Source organism: Biomphalaria glabrata, chromosome 17, assembly GCF_947242115.1.
Source record: "Biomphalaria glabrata chromosome 17, xgBioGlab47.1, whole genome shotgun sequence".
NCBI classification, from domain to species: Eukaryota; Metazoa; Mollusca; class Gastropoda; family Planorbidae; genus Biomphalaria; species Biomphalaria glabrata.
In genome coordinates, this window is record NC_074727.1 from 8,082,048 (window position 1) to 8,101,976 (window position 19,929).

The window sequence follows — 19,929 nt, forward strand, 5'->3', positions numbered from 1 at the left end:
CAACGTTAGAAGATTTGGACTTGAGTTACAATTTTATAGGAATAATGCAAGATAGATCTTTGTCATCGCTGATATACTTAAAAAGTTTAAACTTAGAACACAATCGGATCAATAGTTTATCCAGTGAAAAGTTCTCAGGACTAGACAGTTTACAAAACCTTGTACTGTCACATAATCCTATCTCTTCCATTGACACGGACACCTTCCAACAATTACAAAATATTGAAACTATAGAGCTACAAGATGCCCAAATCAAAAGCATAGACCCTGGATGGTTCCATGGTCTCACAAGATTAAAACATATTGACCTCTCCAACAATTCTATATCGTCCATCAATGATGACAGTTTTGTTGGTACGGCTTTAGATGACCTGGACTTATCTTATAATCATCTGACATCAGTTCCAGTCACTGCCATTCAACGTTCTTCTCAATTTTTAATTAAACTTTCACTTGCTCACAATCAAATAGCAAGTATTTCTAACTCGGATCTCAAAGACTTTACTTTTGGAACTTTAGATCTAAGTGACAACCAAATAACTCATATTTCTAAAGACTTGTTTGATAATGTCAAAATTGTGGAGACCATTGATCTCAGCGGCAATCCAATCACAAATATTGATGACGGCGCACTAACACAACTACAACTGGCACAGAAACTTGTTGACCTTAGCAACACCAACCTAATGTCCTTACCAAGGTCAACAGAGAACTGGTTGAATTCTACATTCACAACAGTAAACCTGAACAATACAAACTGGCAATGTGACTGTGCTATGCTCTGGTTTGCAAGAATAACTTCAAAGACAAACATTGTCTCACCAACATGTGCTTACTTTAGACTTAGACTTAGGTCCTCCCGCGCCGTTCGGCGCATTGGGCGGCAAGCTGTCTCCATAATGATCTGTCACTGGCAATGTCTGAAGCCTCTTCCCATCTGGTGTCCACTGTTCTGAGGTCCTCCATGAAGGTGTGTCGCCAGGTAATACGAGGACGTCCCTGTTTGCGCTTTCCTCGTTTTGGCTTCCATGTTATCGCAACTCTTGGTGTGCGTAATTCATTTTGACGTAGAACATGTCCCGCAAACCTCATGCGACGCTCAGTCACAACCTCACTAAGTGTTCGACTCCCAGTTCGGCAAAGGATTTCCTTGTTTGAGATCCGGTCTGTGTATCTGACTCTTAAAATCCGTCTCAGCCATCTCTGTTGAGCCACATTTAGTCTTTTCTCAATTTTGACAGATGACTTCCACGTCTCACATGCATATGTAGCAGTTGGAATGACGATTGTGTTGAGAAGGTGTATTTTTGTCTCGAGTCCAATGGCTTGGCTAGTCCAAATAGGCTGCAGCCTTTGGAAAATGCTCCCTGCCTTTCCTATTCGGCACGCTACATCATGGTAAGCGTCTCCATCATTTGTTATGATGCTGCCAAGGTACGTGAACTTGTCCAGCTCTTCAAGCTTTGACTCGCCAAGTCTGACGGGGACACCCTTTGCCTTATATCCCACTCGCATAATTTTAGTCTTATCCAAGTTTATGCGGAGGCCAATTTTGGGTGCCTCTCTGTCTAGGCTCTCCGTCATTTCTTGAATGCATTTATTTGTAGCCCCGAGTAGTGCAACATCATCAGCAAAGTCCAAGTCCGTCAATCGGAGTTGTTCATGCCATGGAATACCAAAGGCAGTCTGGTTCATTGCTCTCCTCATTATGTAGTCGATGGCTAGGAGGAAAAGGAAGGGAGATAAGATGCACCCCTGTCTCACACCTGTCTCGATTGTAAAAAACTCTGTTGTTCCCTCTTCTGTTTTAATGCAGCAACTAGACTGACTGTAAAGGTGTCGTAGGATCTGATCTCAAGGTCAAGACAGACCCAATAACTGCTGAGGAGGTTACCATGGCCATTGCAGTGCTAAATAATAACAAAGCACCAGGACTAGACATGATATCAGCAGAAATGCTAAAATATGGGGGACAGTGCATTGTTAACAGAATGACTGATCTCTTAAATCTCTGTTGGCGAACTTCAAAAGTCCCAGAGGACTGGCAAAAGGGAGTGATTGTAAAGCTTCCAAAAAAGGGCAACTTGGCAGACTGTAACAACTGGAGGGGCATTACTCTCCTCTCTGTCCCAGGCAAAGTTTTCAGCACTGTTTTGTTGAGACGGCTTCAACAGTCTGTAGATGAAAGGCTCAGAGAAGAACAAGCAGGTTTCCGAAGAGGCAGATCATGTACAGAGCAGATTTTCGTTTTACGAAATATCATAGAACAAAGTTTTGAGTACCAACAACGGCTAACGATCAGTTTCGTGGACTTCAAAAAAGCGTTTGATAGTGTCCACCGAGAATCACTATGGAAAATAGTTAGAGAATACGGTATACCAGAAAAATTCGTCCAGATCCTACGACACCAACATGTGCAGCCAGTACTAAATATGCTGGTCAGCTTGTGTCTGCTGCTATCCAGCAGTTAGAGAAAGACTGCATGACTACAACAACAAAGACAACGAGGACAACACCACCAAAGAATAACAAATTGACAAAAAATACCGCGACAACGATAAAAGACAATTCTAAAATAACCATAACAAAACCAACCAAGGGAAGGACATCCGTATCAAGCTTTACTTTGACCAGTTTTGTTCTGCCAAGTAAGTAAGATGTGATAAAGTGGTGCGGTCAACTATGTATTTTTATTCTATAAATATAGGTTTATTTTCCTGCAAGTAAATTCAGAATACAGATCTAAACATTTTCGTACATGTGTCATAATATTTGTAGAGATCCTAATATTTAAAAAGTGATTCTAGCTTTGCATTGTACTTGGTTACGAAGCAGATTGTGACCCGTGAGTATTTATTTCTGTGTTCAGTGTTGTTTCATATCTGTATTATCCTGATGTTTTATTTTATTCTCAAACTGGACGTAGCTAAAGATGAGTATTTAGAACTATTCATGTATTGTTCCTGCACCATGAAGGCTATTCCCTTCAGAAAGATGTAAGGCCACTGTAATGTACTTGGTATTTAAACATCTCTGCGTCAAACTGTCCACGACAAACTAGTGTCATCCTTACCGTTAGCGATTATAACGTTCTAACTGAAAAAAAAAACAAATTCGAATTTTAATTTGCTGCCGAAATGTTTGTTCAACGTGTGTTTGAACGTCTACCAGCACACGGACACCAAGAGGATCAACACTGTAAGTATACGTCTAGTTGTTTGTTTTTTTTGTGTATAGGTTTTACAAGTTGGCCGTTGAAATTTACTTGATTCAGTTAGATAATAGGTCTGAAAAAGAAGTTTTCAATTTAGAAATGATATTGTTACACTTTTTTTTTTTTGGTTTTGCTTTACACGAGTCATTGAAGTTCTAAGATAACCACTGACTAGAATGATAAAACTTACAAAGTCGTTCTGATGGAGTTCAGTGCCTCAAGAAGTGACGTGAACAGCAAATAGAAATGCAACGTCAAAGTATTGCAAGATACCGGCAGAATGGTCACAAAGGACGATTTTGACACCTCCTTAATGTAATGCAAGCTTTCTTTATTTTTAGCAATAATTTTATTTAATTTATTGTATATTTAAAATGATCTACTGGATCAGAATCAAACGCATTTTTTTAAAAATTATTAACCCACTGTACATCTGCCTTGAAAAGTAAGTCCTAGAACAAACTTTTTAGAATGTATAGACAACAAAAAGTACAGTTCGCGTTAGAAAAGTAAAAAAAAAAAAAAATCAAACACTTTACATAGAGAGGAATTTTAAAACACAGAAGTTGGAAAAACAAATATTTTCAGGGTCAAATACAATTAGTTAGGTAGTAGTTGTTATTAGTTGACAATGGGAATCATAGCGACCTCACAAAGGAGTATAAAAGAGATTAGCCTGAATAGAACATTCTGTTCCAAAAAAAAAGGTGAACAAGTTTTAGAAGAAATGGCCAACAGGACAGTTTTGACACCTCTTCGATGTAAGGTTAGCTTGCTTTAATTTTAGCATCAATTGGGTGTGTTTCCGTCGAAATTATGTATTTTTGTTAGTTCCATTTTTTTATATCCATTAGATTTTGGAACAGACACTAGAGAGGAACACAAGATCAAATAGAAGACATTGGGAAGCCGCTTATTGTAAAGCAAGGGATATTGACAGACGCGCTCGTGTAAGTAGTTTTGACAGTTTGGCTCTTTTGACAGATATATCAGTACGTACGGGTTGAAGTGCGCAGCTAGTGTTATAAACACCTTCACCAACGGGAGAGTTTTGTTTTAATGTATTATTTCGTTTTGAACTTTACCATGATATCAAAATACAGGGGCTACTGCCTCACTCGGTAAAAGTTCCCCTTTCAGACCTTGTGGTCTTAAGGTCATCTGTTTCTGTGGCCAACGGTTAACGAGGGGGTGTCATGTGGCCAGCACAACGACCAACCGCCTTTATTTTTTCCCTAACTAATGTTAGGTACCCACTAGAGATGGGTAGTCACAGAGGCGCCCAAAAGATCCCGAAAAAAAAAAATCTAAGTCTTTACAAGGATTTGAACCCCAAGACCCCCGGTTCGGAAACCGCTCAGCCACCGCGCCTGCTCACTTGGCAAGCGTTGATTACATACGTTGATACACGTTGCAATAAATGTTTATAAGGAAAATGTTTCATTTGTTTGATTTATCAACTAGCGATAAAACGTCTCTAAATAATACACGAGACTGTAGTGCAGTTAAAGCAGCTCATGTGTCATCCAATTCAAGTAGTATACACATAAATATTAACGTAATTTCGTATTTCAAAATAGTTGGCTCTCTATATCTGTAAGTACATATTTTACATATGACGCATTACAAAAGTGTCGCTGAATTGATTTTACTTTGATTTTAAAATTCAAAAAGCTTAAAGTTGATGATACAAAACGAATTCAATTTAGAAAAAAAAATGTATGTCCTAGAAACATAGATAAACGTATAATCGTAGCATATATTATTCATGTGCCTAATGAAACATGAGCATTTACAATCTTTCCATATTACTAAGGTACACTGGTACAGACTCCTCTGATGTGGAGATAGAACAAGAGAAGACATAAAAACATAATGGCAACGATTCGGTCAAACAATTTAATGAGGCATGTTATTAGTGTGTACTTGATTCTATGGTCTCTATTGTTCTTGAATGTTAATGGCCAGTGTCCACCAGCATGTAGCCAATGTGTACTTGGAGGTGTTGCTATATGTGATTCTGTCTGCCTATCAAATGGCAGTCTACCAACAAACATTTAATCATTGGTATGTTGTGACAACTATTCCGACACAATGTTAAAAATGTGCACATTTCAAAAAGGCCCAGATTTCTTTTTTCCAGAGCGTAAATTTAAAAAATAAAGAGATTTGCTTGTCCACATTGGAAACATGTTGATAATTCAAAAAAGAGCTGACTAAAAATGATTCATGAAATGTTTTACTGCACAAAAGGAATATATATATATATATATATATATATATATATATATATATATATATATATATATATATATCAACTGGATCAAGCCCCAAGCTGTAATCTGGTATCATTTTAATAGAAGTGGAGAGAAGGGCTAGTTTTCAAACCATGTGCACTTAATTTATGAGAGTGCTTAGGTATCGTACATTCATTCTTCTTTTTTTTTGTTTTTAAATAAGTGTAACGACATTTATATCAGAGAGTTAGATGTGATGATGTCTTGATGTTAAGATGAGATTGTGTTGATCACACAATGCGTTTCTGATGTTATAATGTAGTGTAAATTTCTACTTTTAAACAATTACTGAACACTCAAATAATATCGTAATGCCGGAGATTCAAATGCAAACTATAAATTCAAAACAACAAAGATGTAGAAACAATAAATGCAAAGCTTTAATTCTGGAACTACCCATCACTCTAATACTATACACACTGAACAATACAGTTTAATGAGACAAATGTACTGTCGTCGTTCCAGCTCCCAACTGAATATCTCCCCGTCCTTTCCATACTTTTTACCATCTACGTCTTTCTATATTTGAAAACAATCAATCTCGAGCCTTTTATGGTCTGGAATTAACTTGCCGCAGTGATGCAAATGGACATAACCATGACTTAACGCTGCAGAAATCTAAAAATAAACCTAATGCAGCGGCTGCTTTGTGCTACGTGACACTAAGTTTTATCTTTATAATAAAAACAAAATCCACGTAATACAAGATATTCACAATAATACATTATCTTTCACTATCAGTAAATTATTATTTATCGCCATTGGGTTTTCTAAATATGTATTATATTGGCAGCCTCCACTACAGCCGAGACAACTTCAGCGCTATCTTCAACAGCGAAGACGAGCCCACCCAAAGCGAACTGTGCTTGTGATACGAAAACGGCGTCGACCAAGGCGAATGAAAGTACCACGATCACCACAGCGACTACCACAGCGGGAGACGTGACCACTACAACGTTTACCGTCACCACGTCAACCCTGCAAGCCATCTTCCAAACTGTAATAACCACAACCGCACCAGTCTCGGCTCATACGCCAACCACCAGCGTGAGTACCAGCACAACATCAACACTGGATCTCAACCAGAAAAACTGCCTACCCTTACACAGCATTCAAGCTAGCAAGACTCCTTTGTCACTACACCAGCACAACCAGAGCGATGACATGTAACATTCGCAACTTGTGTACATATTGTCTTTTATAAAAAGACTTCATATAACACTCGAAAATTGTGTTAATATTTTCAATTATATTTTCCATTTTCCGTTTAGCCTACACTTGTATAAAGTTAATGTTAAAAACAAAATTAGCACACACTTCTAAAATTTTACCGTTTTTGTGTATTTTCTTTTAATTTCTTTCTTTAATTGTTTTTGCTATTTTTTTATTGTTGATGATTCAAATAACACTTATAGCTTGATAAAGGTATATTTTGTACCTGTTTCTGCAATTTTTTTTAAATATAACAGGTATTAGCTTTCAACTATTTTGTTATTACTACTTTTAGATATAAATAAAATTTGATATATATATATATATATATGTATATATATGTTCATGTTTGGATAAATATATCAATGTGTTTGTGTCAACATGTTTGTGTGTAAGACTCTAGTCTAGGAGTCTATCTGTGTATCTGTGTCATACTTATATTAGCTTCATTCACTTAAAAACGTTATCTTACGTTACATGTGAGTATTTTTTAAAATGGTGTCCAGTTTCTTACATGCAACATAACAGAGTTTTCCAGAGCGAAATATACAATCTCTTTTTTTTTTTTGTAAATTGTATAACCGAAATGTCCCGACAGAAACCTTAGTACATTGACACAAAAACAACAACAGGTGAACACTAAGAATCACAACAAATCATAAAGAGAATGAATTTAAAAAATAATGCAAAACGGCAGAAATACAGATCCTAAGGAAATCCTAAGGAGTAGAGTGTACAGATGCTAGACTGATGCAGTAACTTTCTGTGTAAGTGCCACAACTACAAAGCATTGATAGTGTCATCTTAGGAGGCATTTTTAAAAGGAAACAAGTTTAAGCAAGCGGAAGAGGAGAATCACAAACTACAAGGCTAACACAATAAATACGACTTTTTTTTTTTTGTTATATCTACACCTACTCAGAAATGTAGAAAAGTCGAATGTAGCTACAAATTGTATTCATTAAGAAAACAAACATAAGCATATAACTCGCTTTATCGGGCCATCACGTATTCGGGCCAAAACCCTGACATATCACAACTGTTTGTGGCACATGTCACGTTCATGAAATCTGACCAGCCGGTTATTAACAACTCAATGATCTCGTCCAGATGTATTCCATGTAACCGTATGTACTCATGTTTTTAACAAGAACATTTGAATATAAAGGAAATGAGGGGAACTCGGGCTCGAATCTTCGTGAAGGCTGGGATTTTGTAATTTCGATATTTTTAGGGCGCCCTATTAATCAACTCAACATTAGTTGCGAAAAGGTGAAAGCGACTGCTACTACTTGCCACACTGCACACCGTGAGCCGTAACAAGAAATACTGATATGATAATACTGATATTAAAAGTGAACTATGTTTTAAAAATTTCAAAGTAACGCTCCCCTACCAATGTGTATCATGTGACACTGTGTTCTATTTGTACAACTGGGAGGCATATCTAGCCAAAACAACGTCACTTCAGCCACCAGAATTTTTTTTTTAAATTGTTTTTAGGAAAAATCTGTGTTGTAAAAGATAACATTGAAGTGTGTTAAGTGTGTTGGGCGCTGAGTCAATACGCTGCGGAAGATTATATACAAAACTTCTGGACGGTATGTTGATAGCTTCAATTTTTATATAAATGGATAAATAAAGTTATATCAAAAACATTTACAGGAAAAAAAAAATTGATGTCCAAGTTAGATGTAAACTTCAAATTACGTTATGTTACTTTCTCAATGAGCTCAGAGGATAAGATGAATCAAATTCAGTGTGAAGTATATGACTTCTCATGGCATGGACCGTTTTCTATGGACACAATAATCGAATACGATTTTCAAATAAAAAAAAAAAGAAAAAGAAAAAAAATAGAATTATCTATTTGTGTATAGTTTATATTTAAGGTATCAGACCTAACAATTTGCTAACTTGTTGACTAATTAATGTTCAATATCTTTGAAACATTCTAAAGGTAAACAAGTATGTCTCTACTAAGGCGATATAACCAAACCATGGCTACTTTATGGTCGAAGAGTCTCAAGATGTTCATCTTTCAAGTGTATCTACTATTGTGGTCTTTCTTACACGTAACTGGACAGTGTCCATCAGGCTGTAGTGAATGTCTGCCAGGAAGTACTGCAGTCTGTGGGTCAGTGTGTCCAAATAAAATTAATTTACCAACAGATATTACAACTTACGTTCAAAAAGGAAATGGTACTTGTGATACACCAGGAAGACCATGGGCACTTCGAACTGACAATTTTATCAATTACACCAAGCTGGAAAACTAAGTATTACCTATTCTAATGTGGCTGCCATACACCCAACACAGCCTCCGTTCAGGCATTTAACGAATTTCAGAGTTCTTTCATTAGCACACAATATGTTCAGGGGTTTCGGCAAAACTTTATTAGGACTGACCAAATTAGAAGAACTAGACTTAAGTTCTAACTTGATGGGAGCGTTGTTAAATAAATCAATGGAAACATTAACATCATTACACACTTTGAACCTGGATCACAATCGCCTGAGTCAATTAAATAAAGAAACATTTCATGGACTTGTAAGTCTCAGAACATTGATTCTGTCTAACAACCCTCTTGTCTCATTGGATCAAGATTTATTTCTGCCACTGACTAATATTGAAAACATTTATTTGCATAATGTCAACATCCAAACTATACCATCAGGTTTAGTAACTCATCTGACAGCTCTCAGAAACCTTGATCTTTCCAATAATTCTCTATCGACTCTAAGTGATGACAGTTTTGATGGGACATCGTTGGATGATTTAGATCTATCCTCTAATCAACTGACATCAGTTCCAACAGCAGCCATGAAGCGATGCAACAAACAACCCACACAACTTTCACTGGCCCACAACCAAATTTCAAGTCTTTCTAACTCTGACATCAAAGATTTCACAATAGAAACTTTAGATCTTAGTCACAATCAAATCAGTCAGATTCCAAGAGACTTTTTTCAAAATGTTAAAATTACTAATATATATCTCAACGGTAATCCTATAAATATGATAGAGGATAATACATTTGATGGCCTCAAATTGTCCAGTCTTGACCTTAGCAACACTAGACTAGTGTCTCTGTCCAGTTCAACAGAGACCTGGCTGAAAAATACATCGGCCAAAGTCAATCTCAACAACACTAGCTGGCAATGTGACTGTGACACTCTTTGGTTGGCCGAACTCTTGACCACTCACACAAACATAGTCTCACCGACATGTGGAGTCAAGTATTCTGGTCAACTTTTGTCCACTGCAACAAATCAGATAAGAACAGACTGTATAACGACTACAACACAATCAACAACAACGATCAGTCATTGTCCAGCCAACTGTACACAGTGTGATCCTGGAGGTACTGCAGTATGTAGTACAATGTGTGTATCTAAAGCCAATCTACCAAAGGACATAACAACATACATACAAACAGGAAGTGGTACATGTAATGGAGTAGGCAAATCTTGGATACTTCGAACAGAAAATTTTATCAATTACACAAAACTTGAAACTATCAGTCTGACAAATTCTAATGTGGCCAACTTTCACCCAAGAGATCATCCTTTTGAACATTTAGGAAACATTTTAAAATCTTTGTCACTTGCTCATAACAGAATTTTAACGTATGGAAGAAATTTAGAAAATTTAACCAAGTTAGAAGAATTGGATCTGAGTTATAACAACATTTCGGGAATGTTAAACAATTCATTGTCAAATCTTAGACTATTAAAAACTCTTATCTTTGAACAAAATCAAATTAAACATTTATATAACGAAACCTTCACTGGACTAGACAGCTTACAAACACTTGTATTGTCACACAATCCTCTAGAATCTATTGACAAAGTCACATTTAAGCTGCTGACAAATGTTGAAACTATAAAACTTCAAGATGTACAAATGAATGATATTGATCCAAATTGGTTCGCTCAACACAAGACATTGAGAAATATTGATCTTTCACACAATTTCCTCAAGTCAATTGATGAGAGAAGTTTTCTGATGACGTTTTTAGAAGACCTGGACTTGTCTTACAATAATTTGACGTCAGTACCTACTGCAGCAATCAAACGATGTACTAAGCAACCAACAAGACTTTCATTAGCCCACAATCAAATTCCAAATATTTCCAACGCTGATATCGTTGACTTTACTGTGGAAACTTTAGATCTTAGTGACAATCAAATCAATCAGATTCCAAAGGATCTATTTCAAAATGTGCCAATAGAAAGTATCAATCTAAGCGGAAATTCAATTGATAAAATAGAAGACGGCACATTTGATGGACTCCAGCTGTTGAACCTTGACCTTAGCAACACCAGACTCGAGTCTTTACCAAGATCAACAGAAAAGTCGTTGGCCAACACCTCCACCAAAATCAATCTCAACAACACTAGCTGGCAATGTGACTGTGACACTCTTTGGTTGGCAGAGCTCTTGACCAATCATTCAAACATAGTCTCACCGACATGTGGAGCCAACACGAAGTACTCGGGTCTACTGTTGTCCACAGCAGCAAGTCAGTTGAAAAACGATTGCAATAGAAGTAAGTCATGTACACAACTTAAAGAGTGAATGAAGTCATTGAGTAGACATTGAAACTATTATCACGTCTCATTAACTACTTCAGAAACAAACCACGGTTTACCCGTATCAGCGAACTTTTTTTTTTTTTTTTGCATTTTTTAAAAACAAAACTAATTTCTTTCTTAACTACTGCGTCCGATTCTTTGAAATCTTTGCGTAAAAAAATTTTTAATCGGTTTTAATAATATTGTGTCCTTAGGCCGTTCAGTTTCGGTAAGTATCAGGAAATAATAGAATGGTGTTTGTGATAATACCAGTTTAGTCTAGTTACACTTTCTATTTCTATTTGGTTTTAATTGTTGTTCAATGTCTTAATGTTTGAACCTTAGAAGTTAATGTATTATTTTATTTCTATATTTTTTGTTTTCCTTCGACTGATCCATTCAAGTTGATGCAAGTTGTCTAGATCAAATAATGGATAGTAAAGTCTGTACATTCCAGAACAAAATCTTTCAGATACTCCAATACTGAAGCCCAACGAGAATGTTTCAGCGCATTCGTACCATGAGTAATTAAAACTTGTATTTTCCTCTTTATTGTATAAACATTTGTTGACTAAAACCTTTTTTATCTCCAAGCTCTTCGGGGCATCACAAATGACGGCTGAGGTTGTGTTCACCATTTGATAGTTATATAATTGTCTGTCGTATGCACATTCTTCTTTCTCTCAAGTCAACTAAATGTGAACATGTCATCTCAACATATAGATACGACAAAGAATGAAACCAGCGAAAACTACATACAAAGAGTCTAGTGTTGTGTGGGAAAACTTACGACAGCATCACAAGTCCACGGTGCATTACATTACTACATATATATATATATATATATATATATATATATATATATATATATATATATATATATATATATATATATATATATATAGGTAGATCATGGGCGTAGCCAGGATTTTTTTTCGGGGAGGGTTTTGGACGTCCCCCCCTCCCCCCCCCCCCGCGAAAAAAATATATATATTATATGTGTGTGTGTGTGTACATAATTAATCTTTATTACATTCTGACCCTTTCGGAAGACGTTTATTGTTTATTGTAGACTCCCCGCCCTTGCTAGCAAGGGGGTCTGGGGGAGTTCGCAGCGCTCCCCCAGCGCGGGGCGAAGCCCCGCCGCCAAGCACTATTTCTGGTATTGAAAGCCAACAAAATGCATATTCTGAGGTATCTACAGTGCATTATCTTGCTATTAAAAAGTTTTATTTCAAAAACCTAATGTGCTATTCTTACTGAATTAGACCGTCTCGCGCCGTTCGGCGCATTTTCCGGCAAGTTTTTTTCCGCAACTCTTATTTTGCGTAATTCATTTTGTCGGAAAACATGTCCCGCAAAACCTCATGCGACGCTCTGTCACAACCTTACTAAGGATTCGACTCCCAGTTCGGCATATGATTTCTTTGATTTAGACCCGATCTCTATGACTGACTCTTAAAATCTGTCTTAACCATCTTTGTTGAGACACATTTAATGATTTTCAATTTCGGCAGAAGACTATTCACACTTAATTAATGGAGCTTAAGCCACTGGTAGAAATTTGTAACCTTTCTTGACTACGCTCTTGGAATTACATGCCTGTATTTCGCTTTAGATTTTATATCGACAAGGAAAGTTTTTTCGTCAAATCATCTGTTGAGGGGTTTTAAACTAAGAAATCTCTGGAGTTTTTTTTTTGTTTTATTTTTAATTCAAAACCCCATTTAGCTACGATCATAGAATTTGGTGACTGTAGTTTGCTTTAAAATAATATTGAAGAGATAGGTTTTCAACTCTAAACGCTCTGTAGGGGAATTTTAAACTCAAAACCATCTGGAGGGGTTTTAAACTTTAAAGAAAAAGCCATCTGGAGGAGGGGGATTTAAACTCAAAACCCCCTTTGGCTACGCTCATAGATTTTATAGTGTGTAATTTGCTTTTTTTTTATATTGAAGAGGTACTTTTTAGCTTCAAACCCCAACTGGAAGGGGGAGGGGGGTTAAACTCAAAACCCCTTTGGCTACGCTCATAGAATTTTGAGTGTGTAATTTGCTTTTTTTATATTGAAGATGGGGTTATCGTAAATTTTGGATGGGGTTTTAAAATCAAAATCTTCCTCAACTGTGCTGTTGGAATTTGGAGATTGTTGTTTGCATTTTTTTTTGTTTTGTTTTATAGAAGAGGGGGATTTAACTGCAAAAACCTCTGGTAGGGGGGTTAAAATTCAAAACCCCCTGTAGGGGGTTTTAAACTCAAAGCCCCCTGGTAGAGGGATTTGTATCTCAAAACCCCCTGATAGGGGTTTTTAAAATCTCAAAACCCCCCGGTAGGGGGATTTAAACTCAAAACCCCCTGGTAGAGGGTTTTTAACTCAAAACTGCCTCGGCTGTGCTGTGGTAAGTGATGATTTAGTATTAAAATCTCAGCTAAAATAAACAAAATGAAAGCAAAAATCAGTCACTTAATTCCGTCCCCCCCCCAGGGGGGGGATTTCATTTCGGGGGGGGGGGGGGTTTGAACCCCAAGAACCCCCCCCCCTGGCTACGCCCATGAGGTAGATCTATTTACTGACTTTTATTCTATTGAAAAGGTTTGAATCAAATAGTCTCCGTGCTGTTTAGAACTACTTCCTGATATTGATATAAGGTTTTAGAAATGGTTTTAGCGGCCCAGCTGACTAGTATAAGCTAACCCCATCCTAACACTGTATTAGCTGACTAGTATAAGCTAACCCCATCCTAACACTGTATTAGCTGACTAGTATAAGCTAACCCCATCCGAACACTGTATTAGCTGACTAGTATAAGCTAACCCCATCTTAACACTGTATTAGCTGACTAGTATAAGCCAACCCCATCTTAACACTGTATTAGCTGACTAGTATAAGCCAACCTCATCTTAACACTGTATTAGCTGACTAGTATAAGCTAACCCCATCCTAACACTGTATTAGCTGACTAGTATAAGCCAACCTCATCTTAACACTGTATTAGCTGACTAGTATAAGCTAACCCCATCCTAACACTGTATTAGCTGACTAGTATAAGCCAACCCCATCTGAACACTGTATTAGCTGACTAGTATAAGCTAACCCCATCCTAACACTGTATTAGCTAACCCCATAATAACACTGTATTAGCTGACTAGTATAAACTAACCCCATCCTAACACTGTATTAGCTGACTAGTATAAGCCAACCCCATCCTAACACTGTATTAGCTGACTAGTATAAACTAACCCCATCCTAACACTGTATTAGCTGACTAGTATAAGCCAACCCCATCTTAACACTGTATTAGCTGACTAGTATAAGCTAACCCCATCCTAACACTGTATTAGCTGACTAGTATAAGCTAACCCCATCCTAACACTGTATTAGCTGACTAGTATAAGCTAACCCCATCCGAACACTGTATTAGCTGACTAGTATAAGATAACCCCATCCGATCACTGTATTAGCTAACTAGTATAAGCTAACACCATCCGAACACTGTATTAGCTAACTAGTATAAGCTAACCCCATCCGAACACTGTATTAGCTAACCCCATCCTAACACTGTGTTAGCTGACTAGTATAAGCTAACCCCATCCGAACACTGTATTAGCTAACTAGTATAAGCTAACCCCATCCGAACACTGTATTAGCTGACTAGTATAAGCTAACCCCATCCGAACACTGTATTAGATAACCCCATCTTAACACTGTGTTAGTTGACTAGTATAAACTAACCCCATCCGAACACTGTATTAGCTGACTAGTATAAGATAACCCCATCCTAACACTGTATTAGCTGACTAGTATAAGCTAATCCCATGCTAACACTGTATTAGCTGACTAGTATAAGCTAACCCCATCCGAACACTGTATTAGCTAACCCCATCCTAACACTGTATTAGCTGACTAGTATAAACTAACCCCATCTGAACACTGTATTAGCTAACCCCATCCTAACACTGTAGTAAGTTCTCCTCAGCATTGGATTGTACGGTAAGATCTACAATGAGCGAGCAAACTTTGAAACACAGATTTGGAAACAAAAATGGGCTGGTCTTTGTGGTGCTGGTGAGGACAACAACGAGAAAAGGATTTGCCACTGAAACAGGTACAAATGTGATATATGGACCTTAGGTTTGAATAATACGTTTATTTTATGAAAATTATGGACCAAATAATAATACTAATACATTGATTATTTTCAGTAATATATATATCAGAATACGTGCATATATGTATATGGCTACTTTGGTCTCCAGAGAAAAATTATTGCGTCCATGTTAAGCTATTGATTTAGCTTCCTTACAGTAACATGTGTGTTCTCTACTGCGCCGTTTCAGGACCTTAAATAAAGGGGTGAGATGGATATACATCAGGGTTCCTCACTCGTCCTGGCTGATCCAAAGGAGCGGTATGCATACACTTTTGCACCTTTTTTTGGGGTGATGTGGGTGGGGGAAATAGTTTTGCATATTTAAGTGATTTTAATCAACAATAGTATCAAACATACATGTTAACACATTCTACTTCATAGAAATGTAACAAATTTTCATTCCGTACTACGTGTAGACAAATATGGACTCAGCTGTTTTTCTGGTTATTTTCTAGAACCTAACTTGGTGACATTAACTTTGGACATAAAGTGAAGAATGATTTAAAGTGAAAATCAGAGTAAATGAAGATGATTTATCTTGGCATGACCACGTTCGTTATAATTACACGCGTCAGCATTAAATTTACCTTCATTCCCACACAAGTCAGGACTCAGAACAAATCAATAGTTTAGAATAGTGTCATGAAAGGAACATTGCGAATACAAAGACCCTACGAACAAAATCGAACTTTAAAAAGTATCTAAGCGATGGAAAGATATACAGATATAAACAAGAACTTATTTTTAAAAAATCAGATATGTAATAACACTGTTTGGGGCTACAACCTTTGTTGTTGTTGTGCTTCCCTAGGAACCATAGCATGACATACAAACACGAGAAATGTATAAAAAGGCCCAGGTGTACTAAGTGTCTAGATCCCCTTCAAGAACAGTTACAGCATAGTAAGATAAGTTGAAACACATTTTATTCATTCAGTTTGATAATTATCAAGTAGTAGTCACGCCATGAGATTCTAGACTTTGAGAAAGTTGTCAATGCAATGCCAAATAATATTCAATGCCCACTTTCTACATAATTGTGCTATGACATGCCATTGTATTTGATTACCATAAAAAAAACACTTTCGGGATCTATTATTCTACTGACAGTGTTTGCACTTCATTCGCCTAAATAGCTCTACAGTAGGACGACACGGACAATGGTTCATCTGGTCTATTTTCTACTCGTGTTTATTTACTTCATAGGGTCAGTATCAGGGCAATGTTCTGTGTCTACTTTATGTTCAGTGTGTGATCCAGGAGGTCGTGCTGTGTGTGGATCTATATGTCCTAAAGATGTGGCACTGCCAGCTAATATTGTTTACCTAAGAGTGGACAATGGAACGTGTGATGCCTGGGCAAGACAAGGTACGCTTAGACCGGAATACTTCGGAACTTATAATGACCTGAAAGTTTTAAATTTAACCCAGGCTCATGTGGACAGATTTCAGCCAGTGGCCATGTTTACTTCGATGTCAAATCTTATAGAACTTTATCTGTCACACAACCTAATTAGAAGTTTTTCTCCAACTGCATGGACTGGACTGTCGTCACTAGAACATTTGGATTTAAGTCACAATACTATAATGGGCTTTGTTGCTCAGTCATTTTCAAAACTGATCAATCTGAAACAATTAAATCTTTCAAATAACAAAATCACAATGCAGATACCAGACACAGGGTTTGCTGGACTTGTACAACTGAAGACATTAACTTTATCCAACAATCCCATTTCAAATATTGGATCAAACGTTTTCCAACCTTTGGTTAATGTAGAAACAATACAAATGAACAATTTAACTTTAACAAACATTTCAAATGGACTTTTGAGTAATTTAAAATCATTGAGAACTGTGGACATTTCCGATAACACTATATCTTCAGTGGCGAATGATTTCTTGACAGGAACAACTTTAGATTCACTAGATCTGTCTAATAATGTGTTGACATCCATTCCATCTGATGCTTTCAAAACTTCTGCCACACCAGCCAAAGTACTGAACCTGGCTCACAATAAAATAACCCAGATCTCAAGTACAGATTTAAAAGGTATTACAGCTAACAGATTAGATCTAAGTGGCAATCCAATAACTACAATTGCTGGCGACGCCTTTGACGGAACATCCATCTCCTACATAGATCTAAGCAACACAGGTTTGACATCTTTACCTAACTCTACTGAGGCGTGGCTCAAGGGGAGTATATCAACGATAAACTTACGTAACAACAACTGGCAATGTGATTGTGAAACACTTTGGCTGGCTGAACTCTTGACCATTCAGTCAAATATAGTCTCGCCAATGTGTGGTGCTAACAACACTCACTATTCTGGTCAACTTTTGTCCAGAGCGGTCAATCAGATGAGATATGACTGCAGAACTACACCTACATCTAGTAAGTGCATTATTTATAGACTGCTCGCTTTCATTGTTTACTTTTGTATACATTTTATAAATGAACCAATCAATGGTAACTTCCTTTCAGACCTCCATTTGTGTATGTAGTCCTTTTGTGACAAAGTAAAGTTCCCTTTTCAGACCTTTCAGGTCATCTGTTTATATGGCCACGTTAATATATGGCCACGTTTAACGTGGCCATCTCAACGGCGTCAGGTACCCATTAGAGCTGGATGGACTCAGGGGCGCCCTAAAATCCAGAAATTAAAAATCCTTTTTAAAAAAGTCTTTAAAAGGATTCGAGCCCGGGAAGCCTGGTTCAGAAGTCAAGCGCATTACCTCTCAGCCACCGCGCATCCGTCAGTAACACAATATATATATATATATATATATATGCTTACATAATCAATAACCATTTTTATGTTTCCTGAAAAAAATTTTAAAAATTTAAAAATGGCATTCATATATTAGAATTATTTACTTTATGTTTTTTCTACTCTACTCTACAGATTCAACTACTGAATCCATTGCGATACCAATTACGACAAGTCAAACATTCACAGAAAATATAGCATGTGTTTGCGATACCACAGCGTCACACAATGCTTCGTTTGGGACGTTACCAAATAGCACAGCGACCACCACTGCCTCAACCTCTGAGACAGATACAACCACAGTGACCACAAAGACAACCACAGCTCAAAATGACACAACTACCATTTTCAACGTCACCACATCGACCGCACGCACCATCACCACAACCATAATAACGATTACATCCGATTTCACGACCATCGCGCCAGCCACCAGCGTCAGTTCCAGCACAACTTTCATCCGCGGTCCAAACTGTCCATCTCCCTGACGCTTCCCTGGTGTCCGTTTTAGTTAATAGCCTTAATGGCATTGCTATCACTCTCCTTATTATTTTCTCGTCAAGTTATGTATGTGTAATGTGTATATCTATATATAAATAAATATTCATTTTAGTGAAGTTATGTTCAGTATTTCCATTTAATGTGCGAGTTTTGATTCCTTGACAGTGTTTTTGTGTGTGTAAATGAAGTAAAGATATTAGCTAAAAGAAGCTATTAGCTGTGTAAAACTGTACGTATTGTCAAAGAATCAGCAATTTAAAAAAAAAGCGTCAACTATAAGACACTAAGTATAATGGTATTTAATTTTAAAAAAATACGGATAGTAGAACTAGAGCTATTTATGTGTTACATTTACTGAGACAATCATGGAATCTTCATTTAGACTTTCACAATATAAACTCTTGCTTCTAAAATACTAAACTTCTTCCAACAAAATCCTTACTTTTGGTTTAGTTGTTTGTTTGTTGACATTCTACGAAAATGGTGAACATATGTAAAGTTAAGTGAGTAAGTATTCTAATAAAGTTTAAAGCGGATGTACAATATGCATACACATGTCCATGTTCATATTCAATGATCTATGTCGATTAGGAAATGTAATGATTTTAAGAATCAAAAAGTCTAAATAGCAAGTCTTATGGCTAGGGGAAAAAGGCTTAGTTCAGTGACAAAAACGAAAAATATGGCAGAAGTGAATACATTTCTGCGGAATGGATTTAAATGTCAAGGTCACGGGCTATCTACAAGTGCATGAGTGACGTGATTCTGAAGTAAAACAAAATAAAGAATTGAACACACACAAATTGATTGAAGGGAAAACGGTGTTTAACAGTTGTCATCTACCTCAGTACCTGTAGTACAGTGACTACCTTTTATGGGAATAAAAGATCTGTATTAATTACCACTAATTTTGTTAATTTTTGTATTGATTCCTGTGCTGTCATCGACAAGGAATAATTGTGCAAAATTTCAACTTGATACGAGCGTATGAAGTGGGAGAAAATAAATTGATATAAGCCTTTGTTAACACACACACACACACACACCATCCCGACAGACAGAGTGAGTTGATATAAGCTTTTGTTAACACACACACACACCATCCCGACAGACAGAGTGAGTTGATATAAGCTTTTGTTAACACACACACACACACACACCATCCCGACAGACAGAGTGAGTTGATATAAGCTTTTGTTAACACAC

General features: G+C 36.9%; 3 protein-coding genes across 14 annotated transcripts in view; 2 read left to right on the top strand and 1 right to left on the bottom strand.

Moving 5' to 3' along the window:
- LOC106071594 (kinesin-like protein KIF13B) overlaps nucleotides 1-19,929 on the bottom strand; it is a 325,865-nt gene that overhangs the window by 163,761 nt on the left and 142,175 nt on the right. The window lies entirely within an intron of this gene.
- Nucleotides 8,144-11,439, top strand: LOC129923582 (slit homolog 2 protein-like). Its single transcript, XM_056015154.1, has 2 exons — nucleotides 8,144-8,324; nucleotides 8,684-11,439. Exon 2 carries the CDS (start codon nucleotides 9,095-9,097, stop codon nucleotides 11,303-11,305), a length of 2,211 nt encoding a protein of 736 aa, XP_055871129.1. The 5' UTR covers nucleotides 8,144-8,324; nucleotides 8,684-9,094; the 3' UTR covers nucleotides 11,306-11,439.
- On the top strand, nucleotides 15,833-19,376 carry LOC106071597 (leucine-rich repeats and immunoglobulin-like domains protein 1). Its single transcript, XM_056015159.1, has 2 exons — nucleotides 15,833-17,846; nucleotides 18,358-19,376. The coding sequence occupies exons 1-2, from the start codon at nucleotides 16,613-16,615 to the stop codon at nucleotides 18,708-18,710; spliced, it is 1,587 nt and encodes a 528-aa protein (XP_055871134.1). The 5' UTR covers nucleotides 15,833-16,612; the 3' UTR covers nucleotides 18,711-19,376.

Excerpts from the sequence above, each read along its gene's own strand:
- LOC106071597 (XM_056015159.1), top strand. The coding sequence starts at position 16,613 with ATGGTTCATCTGGTCTATTTTCTACTCGTGTTTATTTACTTCATAGGG. Across the intron at positions 17,847-18,357 it reads CAGAACTACACCTACATCTA|ATTCAACTACTGAATCCATT; the intron begins GTAAGTGCATTA and ends TCTACTCTACAG.
- LOC129923582 (XM_056015154.1), top strand. The coding sequence starts at position 9,095 with ATGTTCAGGGGTTTCGGCAAAACTTTATTAGGACTGACCAAATTAGAA.